The sequence below is a fragment of the Solanum lycopersicum genome, chromosome 11 (genome assembly GCF_036512215.1).
Source record: "Solanum lycopersicum chromosome 11, SLM_r2.1".
In the NCBI taxonomy this organism is placed as follows: domain Eukaryota; kingdom Viridiplantae; phylum Streptophyta; class Magnoliopsida; order Solanales; family Solanaceae; genus Solanum; species Solanum lycopersicum.
The window spans coordinates 1,050,596-1,070,021 of NC_090810.1; the positions used below are offsets into that span (position 1 = coordinate 1,050,596).

The window sequence follows — 19,426 nt, forward strand, 5'->3', positions numbered from 1 at the left end:
GATTCCTTTATTATTGGCATTGAGTAAATCATTTTTAAAAAATTAATTATTTAAAAGTGTCTACTATGTCAAGTTGCATCTACTCCTACTTTGGAACCCCATTTTTTAATTCCTATTAATATTAATTTTGTGTATATATAAATCATGTTCCCTAACACTTGGAAATAGAGCTAACAAGCAACAAAAACTGTCCTAGACCCTTTAGACAAAATCTCCAATTATATTCCCTCTTTAAAAAAAATAATTATGGAGTGTGAAAATTTTCAACCAAATTACATTAATCCATATATTGAGTATAGCAACTTAGAGACCACATTTTCTTGGAATAATCCTAGTATTATTAACCCTCAATGTTCAATCCAAGATTTTGTAACTATTGTTAATGATGTTGACATACTAGACTATTTCCCAAATGACTTCGATTTCATCGATGGAGATGTAGACATCCCCCTTCAAAACACGCAACAAAAAATTATTCAGGGAGATACTGAACTCTCGAGAGAGGGTCAAAAATCACGTGTCTGCAATCCTCGTCTCAAATTCCTTCAAGATCACCTCATGGAGGAAACAAGTGTAACTGATCTTCTTCTTATGGGAGCTGAGGCTATTGAAGCTAGAAATCTTGATCTTGCTTCTATAATTGTTTTGAGGCTAAATACAATACTTCCTAATCAAGAAAACAGAGAAAATTCCCCTGTTGAAAGATTGGCTTTGTATTTTACACAAGCCTTGTTATGCAAGACCTTGAATAATTCATCACATGAATTGTTGAATCTAAATCAATATCAATCAGAGTTCACATCTTCAATGACCGCGTTTCAAATGCTTCAAGAAATCTCTCCTTATGTTAAGTTTGCTCATTTCACCGCGAATCAAGCAATTCTTGAAGCAACAAAAGGGAGTCAACAAGTTCATATATTGGATTTTGACATCATTGAAGGCATTCAATGGCCTCCTTTGATGGTTGATTTGGTTGAAAGAGGAAATACAAATTCTTCTCTAAGGATCACATCACTTGTTAGTGATCATTCAAACTCATGTCATGTAGAAAAAACAGGCCAAAGACTTCAAGAATTTGCTAATTCAATCAATCTTCCTTTCATGTTTGATCAAATCCTCTTAGAGGACTTAGAAAAGTTACAAGTTGTTGTTGAGGGTCATAACAACTTAATAGCTAATGTTATGATCCACCAACTTCACATGCCACAAAGGGGAAGTTCACTAGTCAAGACATTTTTCAATGGACTAAGAAAATTGTCCCCTAAACTTGTTGTCTTAGTTGAAGAAGAGCTCTTCAATTTATCAAAAATCTCATCTATGCCATTTGTTGAGTTCTTTTGTGAGGCTTTACATCATTACACAACAATATATGATTCAATTCTTGGAGGTTTTGGTGGAGGATACAAGTTAGCATTAAGGGTCATTGAGAAGGAATTTTTAAGAGTTAGAATTTTGGATTCATTAAGACAATTCCCTAGTGATAAATTAGAAAGGGAAAGATGGAGTAAAGGGCTATATTCATTAAAAGGTTTTAGACAAATTCCAATGAGTTCAAGTAATGTGAGACAAGCCAAGCATTTGGTGAGTTTGTTTAGTGGAGGGTATTGGGTGCAAAATGAACAAAGCAAATTGGCTTTGTGTTGGAAATCAAGGCCTTTGACAAGTGCTTCCATTTGGGTTCCTATATCATCAACTTCTAGTCCTTCAAGCTCAATATCTTTTTAAAAAAATTTGTAATATAAATTTTGGAACATTATATTTCATGGGAATTAATTAGATTTGGAGGTTATTGAAATATTACAATGTAAATATAGTGAAGTTTTAGTTTTGGGAAAGGTTGAGTAAATGAGATTGTATTTCTTTCATTATTTCTTAGTGGGTTGTTAGCACATTTCAATTTATTTTTCTTATTTTTACTTGAAAAAAAAATACAATAATAACAAAAATAAATCTTGTGAAATTCATGAGTTGGAAATTGGAGACGGTGAGACAATGCACATCTTATCTCTTACCTTTGTAGAGCAGAAAGATTGTTTCCGATTGATAATCCTTCGACTCAAAAGAGAAGTACTATTCGAAGTATGGTCGCAAGATAATAAACAACAAATGGAGAAAGTAATTTTAATTTCTTTTTACTAATTAAACATGCGAGAATTATAAAATATTTTTCTCTATACCGCACACATCCTTTATACTACTGTTTATTTGCTTACATGTATCTACCATTCATGAGGTGTGTTACGAAGATCCGATTCCTCTTCATTTTTAACTTGTTATTATCTCATGTACAACTGAGCAACAATTGTCATATTAAAATTTTAAGGTCTAAATAAAATTAATTCAACAAGAACTTGGATGTTTCCCTTAAATCAATAATTACAAAAAAATGTAGTTTGAATATAAACATTTACCACTTAAATCATGATTAACAGGATTTTATTGATCCACATTGGGCTAAAATTTGATGGGCTTAGTTCATTTAAAACATGGGCTGGGCCAATAGGATCCTCATCTTGGAGAAAGCTAAACGGGCTAACTGCGAAGTGCACAGATATATCACACACATATGTATCACTACGTATGTATACATAAAATCAGTTAAATGCGGACACTTTTTCTTCAAAAAGTTATATCGGGTAGATAGATTATTTCTTTTTAGGGCAACTTTCACATATAGCAAACAAAAAATTTATATTTGTATAATATAGCAAACTTTGCATAATTGCGCTCCATAGCAAACATAAAAACTGTATAATTCGCTATACATATACAAGTGTACAATTCGCTGGCCTAAATTATATAATTCACTGGCCTATTTCGTTGCAATTGTATAATTTGTTTTGCATATAGTTGAATCGAATTAAAATGTATGTATATTGCATAATTATAAGTTTATAGCAAAAAGATATATGTTTTTCTCACTTTATACAAAAACAGAAACACAATATATACACTTCTGTTGTATAAAGCTAGAGAAAATTGTATTTCACTGCAATTGTATAATTCGCAATTGTATAATTCATTGGCCTTTTTCTCTGCAATTTTTGAAGTAAAATGTTTGTATATTGTATAATTAAGTGTATAACACGAAGATATACATTTTTGCATGTGTATATACAATTTTCTCTCGCTTTATACAAAACAGAAACAGAATTATACACTTCTGTGTATAAAGCGAGAGAGGCGAGCGAGATTCCTGGGAGAGAGACGCTGGCAAACTTTAGATAATGTTTGCTATGGAGCACAATTAAATCAAACCCTAGTTATTCTATTTAATTTAGGTTATTAGTTTGCTATTTTGTACAATTTTTTCCTTCTTTTTATGTATATACATATTACATCTCGAGATCGCTCGACTTCTTCATTAAAATTGTGTGGTGTGTATCGTGATATATATTTTTTATATATAAAGGAGTTAGAAAGAATGTCTTTATTCCTAGTTAGGTGGGTATTTGGTGTTTATTTGTTACATAATTATTTCTCATGTGCTATATATATGCCATATTTTTTGTGTAGTACATATTTTATAAAATAGGAAAATTATTGGACAACTTTTTAAACATGAAGGACTATTTTGTATATATTTTTCCCACATGTTTCTCATTTATCTCTTTTTCTAATAATTTTATACACCACCTACTACTACTTGCGAATAATAAAATCTGTCCATCGGAGAAAATTGAGCTACCGGCCGCCGCCTCCTCCTCCTCTCTCTCTCACTGCCGAGCACACACTGTTTCCAGGTACATTAACAGGATAATTGTCTTGATTCTTCTGAAAGTTATTTTTAGGGATTTGCGCCTAATCGTTAAATATAGATATGCGGATTTCAATGTATTTGAACTGATATATGTTCAGTTTTAATTATATGAAATGTCTCTGGTTCTATTGCTATGACCTGTTTGATAAAATGCCAATTAGAGACTGATTAAGCCAGTATATGCTAAGTTCTGTTGTGAATTTTGAATTACATATGAGTTGTTTTAATCTATTGGGTTAGTAGCTTCTTTGTTCGAGTTTCGAGGATAATAAGCTTGGAAAACATAATCAGTTATGGTATGTATAGCTTGGGCAGTAGAGGTAGGTGAAGGGGATTTGCTCAAAGTTACCTTCTTTTGTCATTCTTGTGAACTATTGTTTCAACAAATATGCCCGCTATTGCAATTTGGAAACAAATGAAGCCAAAAACTGTTTTCAGTCCCAAAATTCGATGAGCTCGACACTTGTAGAGAAGAAACATGCTTGGACGCATTTGTGGGTTGTAGCAAGCTGTTTGGTAGATGAGTCAAGGTGCACCCAAACTGGCATGAACACCACCCTTAAACCAATATTTAGAGAGTTCGAAAGAAGAACAATCTAATACTCTTACTCATAACTCCCCCCTTGTTTCTGAAAAGAGAATGGATCTCCTTTCCTACTATGTTGTTAACTTCTTTTAACCAAACAAGAAACAAAAAGTTCTCTTTTACATCTTTCCCAATCACCTTCTTTAGATTACTTTCTCCATTACATATCTTACATTCAACTATACCTTTCTCTTTTCCCGTCTTCCTTCCCTATTCCACAACAAAGCATAAGGTGTAAGAAATTAAGATTAAACTAAATGGTTAAAATGTATATCACCTAAAAATTCAACATTGAACTACTTCGATAAGAAACTTTGATTCACATTACTCATAAGATAGCACCAACATTCTTAAGACATGCTAACGCATAAAAAATACTTTTGTCCAGGCAAATGACTTAAGAGTACTTGAGTAAACCACATAAACTCGAGGTAAGGGTCATCAGATGATACTCTCTGTAGGGATAAGGGAACTGGTGCACCGACCATTTTAAATGCGTCAGTTCCCCAAGAGAATTTCATAAACTGAATATGAAGATTTTTGAGGAAGGAGAATTTAGATGGTTTTGGAGACAAATGACACCGACACTAGTTGTACGGACTTTTCAAAAATGTTATTATATCCATGTCGCATCTTCTAAGATAACATTACCATTGAAGGATCAAACACGTACCCATCGACAATTTTAAAAAATCCGAAGAATACATGATCCTAGTAATTGTTAGTGAGATCCCTTTTAGATTTGGTTCAATTAAATGTCTTCTTCTTCTTCTGGAATTTATTTTTAGGGATTTGCGCCTAATCGCCAAATATAGATAAGGGAATTTTAATGTATTTGAATGGATTGTTTAAGTTTCTGATTGACAGTTATATGTTCAGTTTTATTGTATGAAATGTCTCTGATTCTACTGCTATTACTTGTTTGATGAAATGCCAATTAGAGACCGATTTAGCCAGTATATGACAGGTCTTGTTGTGAATTTTGAATTACAATATGAGTTGTTTTAATCTATTGAGTTAGTACTAGTTGCTTATTTATTTGTGCTCCCTCTGTTTTAGTTTGTTTATGTTACTTTTCTTTTTATAACTTAGTAACAATTAAGAAACTTTGCTCTTATTGATGAACCCAGAGGGTTTCATTGGTACTTTTTGAATTTTATTCAAGTATCTTATGTCTCTAATTTGATTATTTCTTCCCAATTATGTTTTGGGGCTATCTCAGATATGCTGGTATTCAAGTGTATGTTTCTTATGTGGGATACTTTTGAGGTTCAAGTGCTAACTGATGGCTTATTCTGGTTGCAGGTTTCTTTGATGCATTGACCCCCATTAAACGAACGGTCTTTAAGAACTTATAGTGTTACACTTCCCCTGCTATTTAGACTCAATAGAGAAGGGGAGGAAGTAAAGGAATAGAGGATGTTGGCTGCTAAAACCTTCTCACTCTCTTCCCCAGTTAGCAAAGTCTCCAACTCTCCAGATTCCAGTCTCATTTTTCCAAAATCCATTCCAGCTATCAAAGCCAATCGAAACATTCTTAGCAACCCTTTTCAGGCCTCATGCCTCAAAACTTCCTTGGAATCCGTCATTGCACCTGATGTTCAATCTTACCCGGGAGCAACCCGAGTGAAAATCCTTTCTGAAGCACTACCATTTATTCAAAAATTTCGAGGCAAGACTATTGTAGTGAAATATGGAGGAGCTGCTATGAAATCTGAGGCACTTCAGGCGTCTGTTATTGCTGATCTTGTCCTTCTTTCTTGTGTTGGTATGCGCATTGTCTTTGTCCACGGGGGTGGTCCTGAAATCAACCAATGGCTAGGTAAATTGGGTATCAAACCCAACTTTTTGAATGGCCTTCGTGTCACTGATGCCTCAACCATGGAGATTGTATCAATGGTCTTGGTGGGTAAAGTCAACAAACATTTGGTTTCCTTGATTAACAAGGCTGGGGCAACTGCAGTGGGGTTATCAGGAATTGACGGCCACCTTTTAACTGCACGTCCTTCCCCCAACTCTGAACAACTTGGTTTTGTTGGGGACATTGCTAGTGTGGACCCTAGTGTACTGCGGCCTCTCATTGACAATTACCATATCCCAGTGATCGCATCTGTTGCAGCTGATAAGACGGGTCAATCCTACAATATTAATGCAGACACAGCAGCAGGTGAGTTGGCAGCCGCTCTTGGAGCTGAAAAGCTACTCTTGTTGACAGATGTGGCTGGAATTCTAGAAGACCGTAATGATCCTGGGAGTTTGGTGAAGCAGATCGACATAAAAGGAGTGAAGAAGATGACAGATGATGGCAAGATTGCCGGTGGGATGATCCCCAAGGTGAATTGTTGTGTCAGGTCTTTAGCTCAAGGGGTGAAGACTGCAAGTATTATCGATGGAAGGCTGCAGCATTCCTTACTTCTTGAGATTCTCACTGATGAAGGGGCTGGAACAATGATCACTGGCTAGATAAACACTATTGCGAGTTGATCAACTATTTTAGTAAGTTTAAAATGGTTTAGCTAGATAAGCTTTCTCAAAGCTCTAGAACCTTAATGGTTCTCTCTTATCAATATGTTGTCACTCTGCTACAAAATTTTGCTAGACAGACTGAAACTTTTGTCTGGCTTTCTGTTGTATTCTGTTTGATAATGGTCCCATCCTAATGGTTTTTCTTGTATGAATAAGGATCTAGTCACTTTGTGAAAATTTTCCAATTGATAAATGTGAAAACTGCAGAACTAGACATGCTTAGGATTGATGGTGAACTTAGCCTCTTGGAGCATATTTACTTACCCTTTTCTCTCTCGACTTAATTCTTCCTGGTGTGTACAATGATATAGGCCAAACTACTTTAGAAAGTTTGGAACATCTAACTAGTTTGTGAATTGTTAGAAATGAAGATTTTGGGACAAAGTAGGAGCGACTTTAATGGAGGACAAGATGCAAGAAGCAAGACTGAGATGGTTTGGACATGTGAAGAGGAGATGTCTAGAGATATGAGAGGTTGGTTGTGGATGGTTACATTAAAGATGAAGGAATATTTATCATTCCACCACAATTCTAGTTGGTTATACTTTACTGTTTAGTTCATATACTTTTTTTTTTTACCTCGCAAATTTTACTTTGAAGCATATTTTCTCTTTCCATCACTACCAAATTCAATTTGAAAAAAAGTTTGTTGATTTTAACCTAAGGTAGTAAGCTACTAAATTCAATCGAATATGTATGAGTGTCAAATAGGCGGGTTGGGTTGAAATTGAGGATATTAAAATGGGTTTGAAATAGAAGTTGGTTTGGATCTTGACCCGTCCAACTTTACTTTGGGCTCAAATGGACTAAAAAAGGGGCTAGGTCTTGACCCTCCCTATTTGTGGCGATTAATCTCAATAATTTAACATATTGATAGTTAACTTTTATAATCACGATTTTGAATTTCAACTTAAGTTTTTTTTTTAAAAAAAAAAGTAACAAATGGATATATAAACCTAAAAGATGTTAAATACGTAATAATCCATACCTTAAATATAGAAATATATCTTAATAAAAAGTTTTAAAACGGATTAAAATTGGAGATTGAATTGGACTCAATTGTAAATTAGCTTCAAATGAGTTATGCTCGAATGAGTTGAGATTGAACCCAATTCAGATTATCTTGAGCTCAACCCTTAAAATTCTAGGCGGGTTTGAATTTAATTTTGACACCCCTACAAATACGTAATATTAAAAACAAGATTTTTTTCCACGATAAATCAATTAAAAGAATCACGAAAAGTAAAAAAGACTTGGACTAAGTCAACGCATACAAGTCCTATTTACAGAAAAGTAAGACGACTTGAAAGGCTCCAAAAATTGCACAATGAATTTCTACCAAAAACTTTGTCCACATTAACTCCTGTCAATTTAAAGATATCCAACTGTACAATTGTAAGATTTTTTATTTTTTTTAATATTCGTTTTTACAAATTTATGCTACTAGATAGAGAACGAAGTGTTTTTTTTAATTAATTAAAGTTACAATTCACATATGAATTGATTTTTCATATATAAATAGGAGATGAGTTTATAAAGTCACTATATATGAATATTTTTAAAAAAGATAGTTTATCCGTGTACAAATATTTTCTTAAAATTGACAGGACTGAATAATTTCCAAGTCTCCTTAACGCGTCATTTACTTAATTGCCATGAATTGACTTGTCCCACAGTAGCTCAAGTCTTTGGATCCTTCTAAGTTGTAATTATAAACTAAATTGTCTATCAATTTTTTATGACAAATCAAAGTTTAAAAAAAGAGAAGAAAAGCTAAAATCTATGGCTGCTTTGCTATGGTTATTAATATTATCTGCATTTCATGGAGTAGCACTAGCACAACAAAGGCAGTTCAATATAACTCTTGGCTCTTCTCTAACACCTACTACCAATTCATCATGGTTTTCGCCGTCTAGGCGCTTTGCCTTTGGGTTTTATGAACAAAACAATGGCTATGCTGTTGGAATCTTAATTGTGGGTATGCCTAAGAAGACAGCAGTGTGGACAGCAAACAGGAACAGTCCTGCTGTCCCGAGCAACGCTGTCTTGCTCTTAACTAATGATGGAAGGCTCATTGTACAAGTAGGAGGCCAAGAAATCAGTGTCGTAAATCTCTCTGGTCAAGTCATTGCTTCAGCTTCCATGCTGGATACTGGCAACTTTGTGCTCTATGATTCTGATCACAATATCATATGGCAAAGTTTTGACAATCCAACAAACACACTTTTACAAGGTCAGCATATATCAGCTAGACAAGAGCTGTTCTCGAGTGCCTCGGAAGCAGATGACTCATTAGGGATTTTCCGTCTCAAGATGCAAGATGATGGGAACCTCGTTCAGTACCCTGTCAATACACCAGATAGTTCCCCATATTCTTACTACTCTACAGGCACTGATGGAGTAGGGAATAATGTTACACTGAATCTTGATGATGACGGCCTACTCTACTTGCTCAATTCCACTAAAAGTCTTAGAAATCTAACTCAAGGTGGCAACCGTAGAGAAAGGACCATTATCTATATGCTGAAAATTGATGCTGATGGTATACTTAGAATTTATTCACATTCTCTGAACCAACAGAACAGCTCCGTGATATGGTCATCAACAGATGATAGGTGTACTCCAAAAGGCCTTTGTGGGCTTAATGGTTTCTGCACCAATATAGATGATCAAGCTAAATGTTTGTGTCTTCCGGGATTTGATTTTGTAATGCCAGGAAATTGGAGCGCAGGCTGTGAAAGGAATTTCACCGCAGAAACCTGTCAGTTAAAGGAGAACACTTCCAAATACTATGCCATGAGAACAGTTGAAAACGCAGGATGGGAAGATAGTACTTACGTTGTTTTGGCCGGAACGACAAAGGAAGATTGTGAACAAGCCTGTCTACAGGATTGTAACTGTGAGGCTGCTCTGTTCAAAGACAGAGAGTGTAGAAAGCAAAGGCTGCCTCTGAGGTATGGAAGGAGAGAGTTGAGTAATTCTAATCTAGTATTGGTCAAGGTGGGTACTATACCCAACGAAGGGGTGCCTAATCAGATGATTGAAGAAACAAAAGGCAAAAAGCTTAGGATAGAGATCCTAATTGCCGGCATTACATTGGCTGTTTTTGCTTTGTTGGTGTTAGGCATCTCCGGATTCCTCATTCACAGAAATCATGTCTGGACTTACAGAAAAATCCAGGACAGTAGAAGTGTTCAGTTATGTGAGGATGTTGCTCCACGAGCATTTTCCTATGCAGAACTAGAGCAGGCAACCAGTGGTTTCGGAGAAGCGTTAGGGAGAGGAGCATTTGGAACAGTATTTAAAGGAATTTTGGCTGAAGACCAGAAAGTGATAGCAGTTAAGAGACTAGACAAAGAATTAGTAGAAGGGGAGACAGAGTTCCAAACTGAAATAAAAATCATTGGAAGGACACATCACCGAAATCTCGTCCGCCTCCTTGGTTATTGCCTGGATGGATCAAGAAGGCTTCTGGTGTATGAGTACATGACCAATGGGTCACTTGCAGACATACTTTTTACAACAGAAAAACAGCCCACGTGGGAGGAAAGGTGTGGCATGGCTCGAGATATTGCAAGGGGCCTCCTATATTTGCATGACGAGTGTGACACACAAATCATCCATTGTGATATAAAGCCTCAGAACATACTCATGGATGATCAATACTGTGCAAAAATATCTGACTTTGGAATGGCCAAGCTCTTAAAGAAAGACCAAACAAGAACCTACACAGGGATAAGAGGGACCAGAGGCTATGTTGCACCAGAATGGCACCGGAAACTGCCAGTGACGGTGAAAGCAGACGTTTACAGTTTTGGTGTCGTCCTATTGGAATTGATCTGTAGGCGTAAGTGTGTAGATTCCAGCCTTGACGAAAATGAGTCAATTCTTGAATACTGGGTCTACGATTGCTTTGATGCAGGAGAGCTAGATAAACTAGTCAAGGACGAGGACGTTGATAGAAGACAATTCGAGAGAATGGTGAAAATAAGCATCTGGTGCATTCAAGACGAACCATCACTTCGCCCTTCAATGAAGAAAGTTCTACTGATGCTGGAAGGGACAGTAGAAATTCCAGTGCCTCCTAGTCCTACTTCTTTTTTAAGTGCCATATAGTTCTAAACTTCTTCAATTTATGGTTTTTGTACTTCAAGTTTCAAGTATTCCAACTTCCCCATAGAGAGCAGAGTACTTCATCATCCATACTTGTGCTAAATAAAATATAGTGCTATCAAATTTCTGCATCATTCTCTGTCTCTTGTAGCCACCAGTTAACAGAACTACATCGATTTATCTTCTGCTGTAGTGAACAAAGGCTTATGTTCCCTTTTTGAGTGTTGTCCATATTAGCACTCCTCTTCAAATTTACATTTAGTACAATGAAACTATATTTTCTAAATACTAATTTAGGAGACTTACAGGTTTCTTCATTGTGGAAGCAAATCTGCAACAATCACGAGTCATGTCACCGATATTCGGGAGTCCTCACAAAGCAGATGAACTCCTTTGTCTATACTCTAGAAACCTTTCAGATGGAGAGAGTGTTCTCTTCTGGCCCTTCTTTAAAAAAAACTGTTGGAAACAATTTAGTGAACCGATTAAAATAAGGTGCTTAAGTCCACCTTAAAATAAAAGAAACATATTACAAAATAAATAAAACCGCGTAGATCAAGGGTAGAACTCATCACTATTAACAGCATTTTACCAAACCACCACCATAATACTGATTTTCTGCCAAATGAACTATTGGGTTCTCAAACTGTCAAACATTCCTCCGTTTTCCTGTACCTGCATAGTAGGGTGTGTTTGTGAGTGTGTGCGCGCGCGCGTGTTGAGTAAATAATGTATATGGAGGAGTGAGGATCAACAACACACTTATCAGCTAATATTTATTTAGTTTGCAGCAAAAACAACAGAATATAACACATCGCGAGGTCTCTAACAGAGATAAAACTACAACAAAAACACTACAAGTCATAAAATAAAACAAAGCAAACGTTGACACAGCCATCAAGAAATCAGCATTAACGCATGAAATTCAGAAGTTTCCACCACGGAGCCTGAGGACGAGATGAAGAGTAGACTCTTTGTGGATATTGTAGTCTGCAAGGATGCGACCATCCTCAAGCTGCTTACCAGCAAAGATAAGCCTCCGTTGATCTGGTGGAATCCTTTCCTTGTCCTGTATCCTTGCTTTCACAGTCAGTAGTATCTGAGCTCTTAACCTCCAATGTGATTGTCTTCCCAGTCAGAGTCTTCACAAAGATCTGCATCCCTCCTCTCAAACGCAACACCAGATGGAGAGTTGACTCCTTCTGGATGTTGTAGTCTACAAGGTTCCTCCCATCCTCAAGTTGTTTACCAGCAAAAATCAAATGCTTCTGGGAGGAGGGGGGGGGGGGGGGGGGATACGCTCCTCCTTGTCTTGAATCTTTGCTTTGATGTTGTCATTGGTATCTAAACTCTCAACCTCCAACGTAATTGTCTTCCCAGTCTAAGTCTTGACAAAAAATTGCATGCCACCTCTAAGACGAAGAACAAGGTGCAGCGTTGACTGTTTCTGAATGTTGTAATCTGCCAAGATCCTTCCATCTTCAAGTTGCTCTCCAGCAAACATCAATCTCTACTGGTTCGGAGGAATACCCTCCTTTGTCTTGGACCTTTGCTTTAACATTGTTGATGGTATCTGAACTCTCAACCTCCAAAGTAATTGTCTTCCCTGTCAATGTCTTAACATATATTTGCATGCCACCCCTCAGATGAAGAACAAGATGTAAGGTGGACTCTTTCTGAATATTGTAGTCAGCCAGGGTCCTTCCATCCTCAAGTTGCTTGCCGGAAAGATCAGTCTCTGCTGGTCTGGAGGAATCCCTTCCTTATCCTGAATTTTGGTCTTCACGTTGTCAATTGTATCTGAACTTTCAACTTCAAGGGTGATGGTCTTTCCAGTAAGTGTCTTGACAGAGATCTGCATACCACCACGAAGGCGAAGGACAAGGTGAAGGGTGGACTCCTTTTGGATGTTGTAATCAGTAAGTGTTCGGCCATCTTCAAGCTGTTTCCCAGCAAAGATCAGCCTCTGCTGGTCTGGGGAAATACCTTCCTTGTCTTCAATTTTAGCTTTGACATTATCAATGGTGTCTGAGCTCTCAACCTCAAGAGTTATAGTCTTTCCGGTCAGAGTTTGCATTCCACCACGTAGACGGAGGACAAGATGGAGGTAGACTCGTCTTGGATGTTGTAATCAGCAACTGTTTGGCCATCTTCAAGCTGTTTCCCAGCAAAGATCAGCCTCTGCTGATCTGGAGGAATGCCTTCCTTGTCTTGAATCTTAGCTTTTACATTATCACTAGTGTCAGAGCTCTCGACCTCAAGAGTGATGGTCTTTCCGGTGAGCGTCTTAAACAAATATCTGCATCTGAAACATATTGAACACAACCGCAAACTAGCAGCTTTTAAAGTCCATAAGAAAAGAGAAGAAAGGTTTTGCAAGTTCTCCTCCTACAGCAGCGAACTACCGACATAATATGAACTCTCATAGCTTGCACACGAATCCTAGAACTTGTTTAATTCGGAACCAGGTCATCCCAAGAAACAAATTGAAGCTAAAATCAAATATATCAAACCAAACGCAACTTAGGAGATTATAAGATAAAAATTCCTAACTGATTAGAAACCATAAAAAAGCAAAAGAAACATATCCAAAGTCAAGTAATTACACCATCAGAGAGCCACCAGAAGACGAGAACAACCAAATTAAGAAGATGAATAGATCTAACATCAAACGAACAATAATATATCATCTCATTTCAGAATTCTTTAATAAAAATTCAAAATCCAATGCACCAGCACATTTTTAAAAACAAATCAATGAACCCCTTGAAGCATCCGAATCTACATAAAACAAACTGTATTTTCCATTTTGAGTGATGCATGTGCAGAGAAACCCACAATTGGACCACATCACAAATCAAATCAAGTTCACAATCCAGAATAATCGGAAAAGAATTACAAATTGCCCACACACACAAAAAAAAAACATTCAAAACAAGATCACCCTACAGATCAGTAAGAGTTGACAAACAAAAGAACTGAATCAAGAAAAAATGTGATAGCTTTGTAGCATGACTGAGTGCAGTCAATTAGTGCAAGCCATTTTTTATGTGCCCAAGTTACTCTCCTTGGCTTTCTCCATTCCATATAGACTACCGTCTTTATATTTGTAAGTGTTTCAAGCCAATGCAGGATTTCCACAAACTATATCTCTTGTCTATGGAATGTTGATCAGACTTGTGGAGATTTCTAGTAGAGTTGAATTATTTTTCTGTAGACTTGACATGTCGTATTCCATATTTCAAAATCCAGCATATCACTATTCACTAAACGCTTTTGAGCAGCAACTAGAGTTGATCATCTTCCCATACCTGCAGTCGAGAATTTGATATTATCTGATAATGTCCACTCATCAGATTTGTCATGTCCCACTTACTTTGATGACATTTTCTGGACTTGTTCGCCCAAGAGTTTAACAGTATGACAATGCAATAGAAGACTTAGAAAGTTCCATACTGTCATTGGAGACTACTTATCAAATGTACTTGGAAAGAGCATCTCATAAACGCACAGATAAAGTACAAGAAAGAGATGGAAGATGATTGGGTGACTGTTGATAGGAAAATGTTGGTAACCTGGGTATTATTGAAGAGAAACATACAATTCACCTTACTAGATGGTTTTGGAGACAAATGACACCGACACTAGTTGTTCTGAAGAAATCCCCCCAGCTTGATATGATCAATTTGAAGAATTTGGAGAAAACCATTTATTTGTCCTTCAATTTTGATGGCCAAAGATGAAAGGCTTGAGACAGGAGAGTGCAAGTAGTTTAGGAGTCAATACTACTGAAGCTCGTTATTAGAAGGGTAAAAGTTGACTGAATCATCAGTGAGAAGAGAACTAGGATGTAGAATTGTTATCAGGTTGTATATGACAATTTACAGACATATGAAGCATAAGGGATGATGATGATTTCTAATGACGCCTTTACATGAATTTGGAACTGATCGACTGGTGACTAGCCTAGAGTAAATCAGCAGGAAAAAAAGAGCCGACTACACTAAGGTTATAACTGAAAAACAGAAACCACATTTGTACATTGATTATTAAACTGGTGAGCACTTCTGCTCAGTGGGATATCCAGATGCTTTTGAACTCTAACAGAAACTCTTATCTCCCCCTTCGTCTATCTTCAAAAAGTTGTGTTGACAAAACTCTTTAAAAGAGATCCGTTTCTCTGCAGATATAAGATGATTTATCAAACTTTAATGAGGTAGGAAGACAATAGAAATGATATTGCGAGAAATTTGCAAACCTGGATCGATAGACAATAGTCTTGAGCACAAGTCAACACAACCCGGGTGCAACTGAGGAAGAATCGGCTCAAAGAAAGGAAGACGTAGAGATGCCTTGATATTTCGCAGTATCTATTTTAAATATATATAGTGGAAGATGGTGAACTAACAAACAGAGGAACGGCCGTAGCAATGTGCATTAAAGAAATGCTATTACCTGAACACTAGTTCTACCACGAAAGGGAGGGTAACCATTAAGTAGTTCAAAAAGAATTGCACCAAGACTCCACATATCAACCTATTCAAGCGAATACATGTCAGTTTGTCCAATCTGTGTAACATAGTTGTACAGTAAATAGTTCTTACCTTATCATCATACTTTTTAAATTCTAGAATTTCTGGAGCCATGTAAAAAGGGGACCCACAAACTGTTTCTGCAAGGTCATTTGGATTTAACAGTCTGCTCCAAGAATAAAAAGATACAGAGATTGTTAATGATGCCAAAGCATTTGACATTTCCTGTTTGATAATTCATATCATTTATCTTTACCTTGAGAAACCAAAATCAGCAATCTTAAGAATTGGGTCAGTCTCCATGGTAGATAAAAGAATGTTCTGAACCATAAATGAACTAAATTAGAACTTATTTTTTTCTATAATGGTAACTGAACTAAATTAGAACATTATTAAAGGCAAAAAAGAAGAATATAAACATCATGTATTTTTTTTTGATAAAGGAATATAAACATCATGTATTTTGAGCATAAGTATTCAAAGATGAGCAAAATTCAACAAGAAAAAGAAGAGGATAATGATCAATAGAAGAAAATTTTTTATAAAGCAGCAAATAAAAACTTGCTAAACCAAAAACAAAAAGAGTACCAGGTAAACATTTTTGTAATTATGTAGGCCACTTGTAGATTATTAGGCTGGTGTACTAAATTTTTGTAGATTATGTGTTAGGAGACTCTTTACTCATTTCTTCTTATAGATATCTATTGCTATTTTTTCTTCTCTTTTGGACACAATTTCTCCCACTTTATGCATTTTCGTGCTTCCGCATTCCCTTCTTCACCAAAGAACTAGGTTTTATTTCTCAAACTTCCTTCCCTCTTTTCAAAAACCTTTTCCTAAGTTAAGTTTTTCTTTTTTCTAATCCCGAAACTGAAGTACACCTAGCATTTGTATCATACACATTCAGCTCCTCAGCCAACGAAAGGGATTGGAATATCAGCACAAGACAATAATAGGAGCATGAAATGTTAGTTGGAGAAAGCAGCTTTCAGACAATTGATTTATGCAAAATGATGGGAAAAAAAGAGAAGATAAACTAAGATTTCAACAACCTAGACCAAGCTTGGGTCATTTGGAAAAATTGTTGATGCATCAGGTTTTACCCACCTTCACATGCAACTAAGCAATACAAAACTGCATAATGATATAGTGAATTAAATCAAAGATGTATCATAGCTTGGGAAAAATACAGCGAGTATACTTCTATTTCAAGAGGTCGTTTGGTAGGATGTATTATAGAAAATAATAAATGTATTAGCCATGATATTATTTAATCCTTTGTCTGGAAGATTTTTAGTATTATAGGGTGCATAACTAATACATAGCAAATCATGGTATAAGTCATACAAAGGTTATTAATACATGAAGAAGCATGGTTAAAGACAAAATTGTCCTTAATACACCAAATCAAACAGTGGATAAGAAATAATCCCCGCACTACTAACACATCTATTCAGTACTATTCTTGTACACTCTACCAAACGACCCTAAAGTTTTAGCAGTTTAAAGTTTGTTTATTTTATGCATGTTTACAAGTATTGCCCATGTTTCATCAGCGACAGTCCTTGGGTTGTGTTGCATACGACCAAACCTACAAAGTCCTCTGCTGGAAAAAGCTAAAACACACTTTATGGATCTAGAATGTGCGTATTGAAATGTATTCAATTTAATATCATGAGAAACAAAAACTTATACCTCTGGCTTCAAGTCACGGTGAATGATATGGTGCATGCTCAGTACCTCTAGACCAGCACCTGCTATATCGCAACCAGAATGGCATCAATTGTACAAGAATTGAGCAAGGACAACATGATAAGAAAAGAAATAGTGAAGAAGAGCTATAAACAAAAAGTCACCTATCTGTTTCATAAATTTTCTAGCTACGCATTCTTGAACTCTGCCATGATCCCGAATATAAGCAGCCAGATCCCCTCCATCACAAAACTCCAAGACAAGGAAAATAGAGTTTTCAGCCTAAGGGATAAAACAGTTTTCTCAAATTAAAAAATCATACAATGATTATATTGTTGCACTAACTCTAATTCCTAATGAATCAACATTTGCAAGTCAAACATAGACAAGCCATGCACTGATGCATGTCAACAAGAACTTCAAAACCACACCTCCAAAACCAGAGAATAAATTTTATAGGGTCACAACTTTTGCAGTATCTAGTGCATAAACTATGAAGTACTAAATTGCCTATTTGTGTTGGATACTTGAATTCTTTTCACAACAACATCTAAAGTTTGAACAAGATGCATCATGCATTTGCCAATCTGTTCAGTTTGGAATTTCTGAACATATTCTGATTTTATTTTTATTTTTTTGTTTCATTTTTGATAAGCTGCACATTCATCGATAATTTTGATAAGAAGCTTCTAGATAACTGATCAAAGTCACCTTTTACTAAATCAAAGTTGGTGATTTCGCTCATGAATAGTTTATCCACTAACTACACACTGGTTCCCAGGGGTGGAGGCAGCATATACTTAGGGGGTTCATCCCTTCAGCGGAAAACATTACAATTTATACATGATTAAAACTATTTTTTAGATATGTATAATAAATATCGAATCCCCTTTCCACTAGTTCGTGCTTACTTCTCAGATTTTGAACCCCTTGTTAAACATTCTGGCTCCACCGCTGCTGGTTCCATTTAACAAACCACACACTTATTCCAATTAGAGAACACTGATTTAACATTAAACAAATTACACATTTGGGACACGATGAGAATTGAAATATAAACACTAAAGCAGTTAGTTTCCATTTCATCACACAAGAACTACGTATCCTACTATCCTTTGGGGAAAAAAATTGCATAATTGCAGAAAAGGATAGACCTATAAACTTCTAAACCTTTGGACTATAGCTGACAAATAAAAACCACACAGAAAACACTAGGTGTTTGCTGCCCATATGCGCCTTGTGCAGTGGAAGGTAGGTAGCAAGTACTCCGGATACCTACTAAAGCAATTGGATAATTTTGTTGATCTTAAAGAGAGAGAGACACCACTAACCTGAAATACATCGAAAAGGCGAATGATATTTGGGTGTTTAACAGAAGATAAAAAGCTGAGTTCACAGTCCAAACAACTCTTGAGTTGGCGAGTGAGCTTGAGGAGGTCGATTTGCTTCAACGCCACCACTTTTCCGGTGGTCCGGTGCTCGGCTTTCCATACCGTCGACGATGAGCCACCGCCGAGCTTACACGTCAGCGTGTACTCTCCGATCGTTGGACGATCAGCTTCCATTTGTATATATTCTCACTGCGCTTTTCCGTTGGGAAATTATATTAGGAAGCTCCTCGTTAGTTCTCGTAAAGATATTTTGATTCATTTTATATTTTTACGTAATGTGATATAATTTGATTGAATGTGTATGATAATTAATAATATAAGCTATTTTTTTTATTAATATTTTAACAAATAATAACACTTAATATGATACTAGTAAAGACTAATTCCTTTTGGTTAATAAAGATATTATTTCAGTATTTTTTTTCTATAGAATTGTTTTTGTTGTTACATTTGATACGAACAAAGGTAATTATCATATATTATTAATAAATCAAAACTTTAGTATAATTTTCTTTTAAAGGATGTTAAGTGACTGACTTTTTTTTCTTTTAAATATTCGCAACACTAGGTGTTTTAAGTAATATGAAAAGAAATGATCATCACGCTATTAATGAACACAATTTAAATCTAAATAAAGAAAGTAATATAGTTATTAGATAAAGTTTAAGCATATAAATTGAGACTTTGAGAAAATTTGATGGACTATTAACATAATATTTTCAAAATTTATTTAAAACATTGAATATTAGATTAACAATGTTATATTTTAATACTTATTCAGTCCTTTCCTCAACTATAAATACAAATGCTTATGCTGGATGGAATG

The 19,426-nt window shown here is 35.8% G+C and overlaps 4 protein-coding genes and 1 pseudogene across 9 annotated transcripts; 3 read left to right on the forward strand and 2 right to left on the reverse strand.

The window, feature by feature from the left end:
- Positions 1-246: 246 nt before the first annotated feature.
- Positions 247-1,725, forward strand: LOC101262476 (protein NODULATION SIGNALING PATHWAY 2-like). Its single transcript, XM_004250398.3, has one exon. The coding sequence runs from the start codon at positions 247-249 to the stop codon at positions 1,723-1,725; it is 1,479 nt and encodes a 492-aa protein (XP_004250446.1).
- A 1,909-nt stretch (positions 1,726-3,634) lies between these two features.
- Positions 3,635-7,049, forward strand: NAGK (N-acetylglutamate kinase). Its single transcript, NM_001319331.2, has 2 exons — positions 3,635-3,743; positions 5,652-7,049. Exon 2 carries the CDS (start codon positions 5,766-5,768, stop codon positions 6,807-6,809), a length of 1,044 nt encoding a protein of 347 aa, NP_001306260.1. The 5' UTR covers positions 3,635-3,743; positions 5,652-5,765; the 3' UTR covers positions 6,810-7,049.
- A 1,230-nt stretch (positions 7,050-8,279) lies between these two features.
- On the forward strand, positions 8,280-11,119 carry LOC101267468 (G-type lectin S-receptor-like serine/threonine-protein kinase LECRK3). Its single transcript, XM_004249836.5, has one exon. It carries the CDS (start codon positions 8,655-8,657, stop codon positions 10,986-10,988), a length of 2,334 nt encoding a protein of 777 aa, XP_004249884.3. The 5' UTR covers positions 8,280-8,654; the 3' UTR covers positions 10,989-11,119.
- A 297-nt stretch (positions 11,120-11,416) lies between these two features.
- LOC101268049 (polyubiquitin-like) lies at positions 11,417-13,062 on the reverse strand (annotated as a pseudogene).
- On the reverse strand, positions 11,748-19,055 carry LOC101268335 (serine/threonine-protein kinase ATG1t). 6 transcript variants are annotated; one of them, XM_004249838.5, is made up of 8 exons: positions 18,541-19,055; positions 17,374-17,491; positions 17,213-17,271; positions 15,774-15,838; positions 15,590-15,683; positions 15,441-15,521; positions 15,244-15,355; positions 11,748-15,165 (listed from the first exon to the last, which is right to left on the reverse strand). In XM_004249838.5, exons 1-8 carry the CDS (start codon positions 18,772-18,774, stop codon positions 15,086-15,088), a joined length of 843 nt encoding a protein of 280 aa, XP_004249886.1. In that variant the 5' UTR covers positions 18,775-19,055; the 3' UTR covers positions 11,748-15,085. The 6 variants fall into 6 exon arrangements, with proteins under 6 accessions (XP_004249886.1, XP_069147768.1, XP_069147767.1 ...); XM_069291667.1 differs by having other exon boundaries at positions 17,374-17,461; positions 18,541-18,925; XM_069291666.1 differs by having other exon boundaries at positions 17,213-17,274; positions 17,374-17,461; positions 18,541-18,880.
- Positions 19,056-19,426: the final 371 nt, after the last annotated feature.

Excerpts from the sequence above, each read along its gene's own strand:
- LOC101262476 (XM_004250398.3), top strand. The coding sequence starts at position 247 with ATGGAGTGTGAAAATTTTCAACCAAATTACATTAATCCATATATTGAG.
- LOC101267468 (XM_004249836.5), top strand. The coding sequence starts at position 8,655 with ATGGCTGCTTTGCTATGGTTATTAATATTATCTGCATTTCATGGAGTA.
- NAGK (NM_001319331.2), top strand. The coding sequence starts at position 5,766 with ATGTTGGCTGCTAAAACCTTCTCACTCTCTTCCCCAGTTAGCAAAGTC.
- LOC101268335 (XM_069291665.1), bottom strand. The coding sequence starts at position 18,774 with ATGGAAGCTGATCGTCCAACGATCGGAGAGTACACGCTGACGTGTAAG. Across the intron at positions 15,839-17,212 it reads ACCGTGACTTGAAGCCAGAG|AACATTCTTTTATCTACCAT; the intron begins GTATAAGTTTTT and ends TTTATGGTTCAG. Across the intron at positions 15,684-15,773 it reads GCTGATTTTGGTTTCTCAAG|ACTGTTAAATCCAAATGACC; the intron begins GTAAAGATAAAT and ends TTCTTGGAGCAG.